General features: G+C 39.7%; 1 protein-coding gene across 5 annotated transcripts in view; it reads left to right on the top strand.

Annotated features, from left to right (window-relative positions):
* MTF2 (metal response element binding transcription factor 2) overlaps positions 1-8709 on the top strand; it is a 92523-nt gene that overhangs the window by 9228 nt on the left and 74586 nt on the right. Inside the window, exon 2 of one of the 5 annotated variants that reach the window (XM_055084458.1) lies at positions 4091-4163. The exons of the other annotated variants lie outside the window; for them this stretch is intronic. Within the exon in view, the coding sequence (XP_054940433.1) occupies positions 4159-4163 (5 nt within the window). The 5' untranslated portion in view covers positions 4091-4158. The remainder of the gene's footprint in view (positions 1-4090; positions 4164-8709) is intronic. 5 annotated transcript variants of the gene reach the window in all.

The raw sequence follows: 8709 nt of genomic DNA, 5'->3' as shown, positions 1-8709 counted from the left end.
TCTTCAATAAGTGGTGCTGGGAAAACTGGACAACTACATTTAAAAGAATGAAATTAGAACACTACCTAACACCATACACAAAAATAAACTCCAAATAGATTAAACACCTAAATGTAAGACCAAGCACTATAAAACTCTTACAGGAAAACAGGAAAAACACTCTCTGACATAAACCACAGCAAGATCTTTTTTGACCCACCTCCTAGAGTAATGGAAATAAAAACAAAAATAAACAGATGGGACCTAATTAAACTTCAAAGCTTTTCAACAGCAAAGGAAACCATAAACAAGATGAAAAGACAACCATCAGAATGGGAGAAAATATTTGCAAATGAAACAACGGACAAATGATTAATCTCCAAAATCTACAAACAGCTCATGGAGCTCAATATCAAAAAAACAAACAATTCAATTAAAAAATGGGCAGAAGACCTAAATACATATTTCACCAAAGAAGACATACTGATGGCCAAGAGGCACATGAAAAGATGTTTAACATCACTAATTATTAGAGAAATGCAAATCAAAACTACAATGAGGTATCACCTCACACCAGTCAGAAAGGCCACTATCAAAAAACCTAGAAACAAGAAATGCTGGAAAAGGTGTGGTGAAAAGGGAACACTGCACTGTTGGTGGGAATGTAAATGGATACAACCACTATGGAGAACAGTAGGGAGGTTCCTTAAAAAACTAAAAATAGAACTACCGTATGACCCGGCAATCCCACTACTGGGCATGTACCCTGAGAAAACCATAATTCAAAAAGAGACATGTACCACAATATTCATTGCAGCACTGTTTACCATAGCCACGACATGGAACCAACCTAAATGGCCATCAACAGATGAATGGATTAAAGAAGATGTGGCATATATATACAATGATATATTACTCAGCCATATAAAGAAACAAAACTGAGCTATTTGTAGCGAGGTGGATGGACCTAGAATCTTTCGTACAGAGTGAAGTAAGCCAAGAGAAAAATACCATATGCTAACATATATATGGAATCTAAAAAATTGGTTCTGATGAACCTAGTGGTAGGGTAGGAATAAAGATGTAGACATAGAGAATGGACTTGAGGACATGGGGTGGGAGGGGGAAGCTGGGTCAAAGTGAGAGTAGCATCAATGTATATACACTACCGAATGTAAACTAGCTAGTGGGAAGCAGCAGCATAGCACAGGGAGATCAGCTTGGTGCTTTGCGATGACCTAGCCAGGTGGGATAGGGAGGGTGGGAGAGAGGCTCAATAGGGAGGGGATATGGGAATATATGTATGCATATGGCTGATTCACTTTGTTATACAGCAGAAACTAACACAGTATTGTGAAGCAATTATACTCCAATAAACATGTTTAAAAAAACAACAAAAAACCCCACCATGAACTGCTTCAACTTCCTATCTTCACGTCTACCAACTTAACTATAAATGTACCCAACCTGACATCAGGAGAAATGTACCTTCTTTGATTCAAGACTAGTCTTTCCCATAAAGATTCAATTTCTCTGACTTGTGTTTTCAGTTATCTTTTGATATCCTCCTTTCATATTAGAAACATGGTCAAGACTTTTCGTACTTAAAAACAGAAAAAGCCATTCACCTTAACCTTGTATCCTTATCCAGATGTTTGTAGTCCTCTCTCCTTTATGTAGCCAAGCTCTTTGAAAAAATAGTTTCAACTTCAGCTCTCGTTTAAACTTTTATTAATAAAGATATATATATATGCTACACTCGTTGTAGAAAATTTAAATATTAAAAAACTTTAAAAAGTAATCTATATCACTCAGCTACCAAAAATGCCTTTTTTAGTCTCATTGCCTTCTTTTTAAGCATATTTTTCACTTATGCTAAACACTTTAAAATTTCCTTTAGTGGGGTAATGCATGTAGTTGACTAAAAATATCAGAGTATAGAAACAGAAGGATTTAAATGAACAGCTACAGTCATCAGGCCTCCTGAGTCCTGCTTTGAGAGGGAATTATTTTTAAGTGTTATATTCCTTTGTTCTGCTCATTGTCTCCATAATGCTAAGTGATACTTTTATACTACTATTTGATTTACTCACTTTAGACATTTTGCTGTATAAAGACATAAAGATTATGCTGTGATAAAGATTCTGTTCACTTATGCCCTACATTTCTTTTCTTTCCCCTTTCCAATTTTTGGGTTTTCTACTGGTTAGTTCCTTAACGTTAAATGTAAACCTTTATTCATATCCCATCAGTTTTGGACTTTATTCCTCCACCTTGTAAGGCAAGTATTATTAAACTCCCTTCCTTTGCTTTGGTTTCTCTTCCTCCTTCCACTGCTCAATTTTTGTCATTTTCACATTGCTTTTCTGTTTTAAATTTTGATAACATTTAATATTCTCTTCTTAGCCATAATTATCTGTCTTGTATATAGTTGATTCTAAAGGTTGAAGATTAATAAGCAGCTTTTATATGATCTTGACCAAGTAAATATTATCATCTGCTGTGCCGGATAGAACCATGATTACAGTTCCTTTCTTGTAACACTTTTTTCCCTTAAAATTTATAACACTTTTTCAGGTTTTCTCTGCCTTTGTCTTATCTGTAAATTTTTCTGGTGTCTTAAACTGTCTTAAACTGTCTAGTTTGTTAATCATCCTTTTTCCTCAAACACCACTCTTTGGAACCTTTTTTTTTTTTTTTCTTTCTTTTTCTGGTCCAGACTGTGCTCTAGATTTTTTTCATGGCTGCCATTGTGGGGATTCTCTCTGTTGCTCTCTTGGGTTGGGTGCACTGTTTCCTGCATCCCATGTTTTTTCTTTCTTGGGGGATATTTCCTCACTTTACTAGAGCCAAATCCTCAAATCTTGGTTTAAGATCTTAACATTTATTTTATATGCCTTCATTTTTTTCAAATTTAGTTCTGTTGATTGGGATTCTAGTTTGAACTTTATTTTTCTTCACAATTTTTTTTTTTTTTTTTTTTTTTTTGCGGTACGGGGCCCTCTCACTTTTGGGGCCTCTCCCCTTGGGGGGCACGGGCTCTTTTTTTTTTTTTTTTTTGCGGTACGCGGGCCTCTCACTGTTGTGGCCTCTCCCGTTGCGGAGCACAGGCTCCGGACGCGGACGCTCAGCGGTCATGGCTCACGGGCCCAGCCGCTCCGCGGCATGTGGAATCTTCCCGGACCAGGGCACGAGCCCGTGTCCCCTGAATCGGCAGGCGGACTCTCAACCACTGCGCCACCAGGGAAGCCCATTTCTTCACAGTTTTGAGGCAGTCCATTATCTTCTAGAATCTTAACTCTAATTCTGATTCTCATTCTTTTGTAGGTAACTTGATTTTTCTCTTCGGAAGCTTATTGAGTCTTCTGTTTTCAGTGTTACACAATTTCATGAAAATTTAGGGTTTTTGAAAATCAGTACTTTGAAAGTCCTATCATTTTGAAGATTTTTGTCTCCTTTCAACCTTGGGAAATTTTTATTATTATTTTAAAAATAATATTCCCTCACACCTGTTAGATTGGCTGTTACCAAAAAGACAAGAAATAACAAGTGTTGGTGAGGATGTAGAGAAAAGGAATCCTTGGGCACTGTTGGTAGGAATGTAAATTGGAGCAGCCACTATGAAAAACAGTGTGGTGGTTCCTCAGAAAATTAAAAATAGGACTACCATATGATCCAGCAGTTCCATTTCTGGGTATTTATTTCAAGAAAGCAGAAACACTAACTCGAAAAGATACCCAGTTGACCTAGAATGACACAGGTTTGAAGTGTGTGGATTCACCTTTATGTGGATTTTTTTCCACAAATATAGTATCTGTATTTTCATTTTATAGGTCTTTAAATTAACTAAGTGTGGGGGGAAAGTTTGTGTTTGATTAGAGATCACAATATGTGGAATCAGAAGAACTAGGATTTGATTATGATTCTATCCAAGACTATTTCAGTTTCCTGACCTTGGGTGAGTCATTTATCAGTTCCCTTGTTTTTGAGGCAGAGGTGGCAGCCTTCAGATTTTGACTGTGCATCGGTGTGGGGGTGGGGGGTTGGTTGGTGTCCCTAACCTCCTGCTTGTTCAAGGGTCAACTGTATATATCTCCCATGTTCATTGCAGCATTATTTATAATAGCAAAGACCTGGAAGCAACCTGAGTGTCTATCGGTGGATGAATGGATAAAGAAAATGAGGTAGGGATGTGTATGTGTTTGTGTCATGGAATATCATTCAGCCATAAAAAAGAATGAGATCTTGCAGTTTGTGACAACATGATGACTGGACCTTAAGGGCATTATGCTAAGTAAAATAAGTCAGGCAGAGAAAGACAAATACTGTATGATCTCACTTATATGTGGAATCTAAAACAAGGACAACAACCAAAAAACCCAAGCTCAGATACAGAGAACAGATTGGTGGTTGCCAGAGTTGTGGGCTGTGGGTGTGGGTTGGACAAAATGGGTGAAGGGGGTCAACAGGTACAAAAACTTCCAGTTATAAAATAAAGTTATGGGGATGTAATGTACAGCATAGTGACTGTAGTTAGTAATACTCTATTGTGTATTTGAAAGTTGAGTAGATCTTAGAAGTCTCATACAGGAGAAAAAATTGTAACTGGTGTTAACTAGACTTATTGCTAACTGATGTTAACTAGACTTTTGTTGTCATTTCGCAATATATATAAATATCAAATCATATTGTATATAGGAAACTAATATAGTGTATGTCAATTGTGTCTCAATGTAAAATAAATATTAACTAGTAAAAATAAATAAAAAGGTGCTGTGGAAATATATTTCTAGATATGGAAAGATGTTTCAAATATACTGTTAAGTTGTAAAAAAAAAAAAAAAAGGCATGTGATGAGCAGTATGCAAAGTAGACCTAATTTTTAGAGATGAAAATATACACGTGGATCCAAAAAATTTTTTTGGTTCTGTGCATTATCTCTTTGTTGAAGGCCTCTTTTCTTTTATATTCTCCATTTCCTTGATCATTTACCCTTCCCCTGCCCCCCAATAATCTGGGGATATTTTCATTGACTTATTTTTCCAGTTCAATTAAAGATTTTTTTAAATCATATTTTTAATTTCAGGAGCTCATTCTTGGATTCTGATTGTTCCTTTTTTACATCATCATGTTTTCAATGTTTGGATGCAACATATCCTTAATTGTTTTCTATGTATATTAATTAGACTTTGTTTATTTTGGCTGCAGCTTACAGTATCTTAGTTCCCTGACCAAGGATGGAACCCAGGGCCCTGGCGGTGAAAGTGCTGAGTCCTAACTACTGGACTGCCAGGGAATTCCCATAGACTTTATTTTTTTTAATTTTTTAAATTTTTTTGCGGTATGCGGGCCTCTCACTGTTGTGGCCTCTCCCATTGTGGAGCGCAGGCTCAGCGGCCATGGCTCATGGGCCTAGCCGCTTTGCGGCATGTGGGATCTTCCCGGACCGGGGCACGAACCCGTGTCACCCCGCATCGGCAGGCGGACTCTCAACCACTGCGCCACCAGGGAAGCCCCTAGACTTTATTTTTTAAGTTCTCTATTCCTGGATTGTTTCCTTTGTAATTTGTTTTCTTGGGCTTTGTCTTTTATATTGTAGTTTTTCAATATTATTAAACCAGGAGGCAATACATGCTTGGGTACCTGGCATGGCAGGGTTTAATTCATGATGAAATGTGGGTAGCTAGCTCCCTTCTGCTTCCCAGGTGCCAGAATGTGAAAGGCATTGGGACACCAGCACTCATTCAGCCTTCTTAGTTCTTTTCAGGCACTCTCCTTGTGAGTTGAACCCTCACTTTTTTTTTTTTTTTTTCCCTTCCTTTGCTCCCAAAGCCAGCAGCTGGTCATACCAATGATGGTTAGATGTAGAGGAGGCAGCCAGTTCTTGAGATGCTGCTCAAGAATGGTGACATCTCAGGAACATGGGGAGGTATATTTAAAAATAGTCCCTTCCTCCCCTCAGTAAAAGGGGGAAGGGGAGTAGTAATTAAAGGAAAGAGAACTAACTAATGCTGTAGTGCAGCGGTCCTGAACCTTTTTGGCACCAGGGACTGGTTTCGTGGAAGACAATTTTTCCACGGACCAGGGTTGGTGGATGGGTGGGGGGATGGTTTGGGGATGATTCAAGCGCATTATATTTAATGTGCACTTTATTTCTATTATTATTACATCGTACTATATAATGAAATAATTATACAACTCACCATAATGCAGAGAGGGAGCCCTGAGCTTGTTTTCCTGCAACTAGATGGTCCCTTGTGGGGGTGATGGGAGACAGTGACACCCGAAGTGTGTTGCTTCTGTCCATTCCACTCTGTAATCTTGTTTTGGTTGCTGTCACTGCAGAAAACCCTGCTTCACAAAGATAGGATGTTGGAAATGGAAGCAGGCTTTTCAGTGTTTTTGTGGCAGTCTCAGGATATTCCGCCTTGAACATATGGAGATTTGAAGTTGTCTCAAACATACTTTTAAGGCCACCGTCATTTGCGATCTCAAGCAGTCGATCCTCTTTTAGCACGGACAAAGTTGATTCACCCGGCTTATTCACAAATGGGTCGCGGATCTATTCCTTCCCAGTTTGGGGGTCTTTTGTGGTTGGGAAGTAATGCTCAGACTCTTTTGAAAGCTGAGATAGGTGATCATGCACCAGCTGGGAGAAAGAAGGCCCTGGTTCAGTCTCTTTCAAAATCTCTGCTAAAGTTTGAAACATGTCAAAAATCCCAGTGTTCACTTGTTGCCCCCATAATTCCAGTTTGGCTTTGAATGCAGCCACTTTATTTGCCAACCTGAACACAGTTGTCGTTTTCCCTTGAAATGACAGATTGAGTTTGTTGAGCAGGCTGAATATGTCACACAAGTAAGAGGCGGACTCTCAACCACTGCGCCACCAGGGAAGCCCCTAGACTTTATTTTTTAAGTTCTCTATTCCTGGATTGTTTCCTTTGTAATTTGTTTTCTTGGGCTTTGTCTTTTATATTGTAGTTTTTCAATATTATTAAACCAGGAGGCAATACATGCTTGGGTACCTGGCATGGCAGGGTTTAATTCATGATGAAATGTGGGTAGCTAGCTCCCTTCTGCTTCCCAGGTGCCAGAATGTGAAAGGCATTGGGACACCAGCACTCATTCAGCCTTCTTAGTTCTTTTCAGGCACTCTCCTTGTGAGTTGAACCCTCACTTTTTTTTTTTTTTCCCTTCCTTTGCTCCCAAAGCCAGCAGCTGGTCATACCAATGATGGTTAGATGTAGAGGAGGCAGCCAGTTCTTGAGATGCTGCTCAAGAATGGTGACATCTCAGGAACATGGGGAGGTATATTTAAAAATAGTCCCTTCCTCCCCTCAGTAAAAGGGGGAAGGGGAGTAGTAATTAAAGGAAAGAGAACTAACTAATGCTGTAGTGCAGCGGTCCTGAACCTTTTTGGCACCAGGGACTGGTTTCGTGGAAGACAATTTTTCCACGGACCAGGGTTGGTGGATGGGTGGGGGGATGGTTTGGGGATGATTCAAGCGCATTATATTTAATGTGCACTTTATTTCTATTATTATTACATCGTACTATATAATGAAATAATTATACAACTCACCATAATGCAGAGAGGGAGCCCTGAGCTTGTTTTCCTGCAACTAGATGGTCCCTTGTGGGGGTGATGGGAGACAGTGACACCCGAAGTGTGTTGCTTCTGTCCATTCCACTCTGTAATCTTGTTTTGGTTGCTGTCACTGCAGAAAACCCTGCTTCACAAAGATAGGATGTTGGAAATGGAAGCAGGCTTTTCAGTGTTTTTGTGGCAGTCTCAGGATATTCCGCCTTGAACATATGGAGATTTGAAGTTGTCTCAAACATACTTTTAAGGCCACCGTCATTTGCGATCTCAAGCAGTCGATCCTCTTTTAGCACGGACAAAGTTGATTCACCCGGCTTATTCACAAATGGGTCGCGGATCTATTCCTTCCCAGTTTGGGGGTCTTTTGTGGTTGGGAAGTAATGCTCAGACTCTTTTGAAAGCTGAGATAGGTGATCATGCACCAGCTGGGAGAAAGAAGGCCCTGGTTCAGTCTCTTTCAAAATCTCTGCTAAAGTTTGAAACATGTCAAAAATCCCAGTGTTCACTTGTTGCCCCCATAATTCCAGTTTGGCTTTGAATGCAGCCACTTTATTTGCCAACCTGAACACAGTTGTCGTTTTCCCTTGAAATGACAGATTGAGTTTGTTGAGCAGGCTGAATATGTCACACAAGTAAGCAGGTTTTGCGACCCATTGTGTGTCACTGCAGTGTGCTGCCAGTGGTGACTGTTTTTCTAAAAGAAATCTCTGGAGCGGCTCTCGTAACTCAAAAACTCTGGCCAGTGATCTACGTTTAGAAAGCCATCTCACTTCTGTGTATAAGAGAAGACGTGTGTGCTCTGTGTCCATCTCCTCACAGAGTTGCATGAACAGATGTGAATTAAGGGCATGTGCTTTAATGTGGTTGATAATTTTAATCAGATCCTGTAAAACGTTAAATTCAGGTGACATTTTTCGGCTAGCCAGCACTTCTCTGGATGACACAGTGCGTAGACTCACATTCAGAAGTGACCTCTTCGACCCAAGTAGTGAAACCAGAAAGCCGTCCAGTCGTGGCAGCTGCTCTGTCCGTGCATATACCGACACAAAATGACCAGTTCAGTTTTCCTGATATGTAATCATTCAAAGACTTGAATAGTTCTGCAGCTGTGGTGTTGGTTGGCAACA

The sequence above is a fragment of the Physeter macrocephalus genome, chromosome 4, assembly GCF_002837175.3.
Source record: "Physeter macrocephalus isolate SW-GA chromosome 4, ASM283717v5, whole genome shotgun sequence".
Classification (NCBI taxonomy): Eukaryota; Metazoa; Chordata; class Mammalia; order Artiodactyla; family Physeteridae; genus Physeter; species Physeter macrocephalus.
Note: the sequence above shows the minus strand (reverse complement) of the source record. Positions and strands in the feature narration are given on the sequence as shown.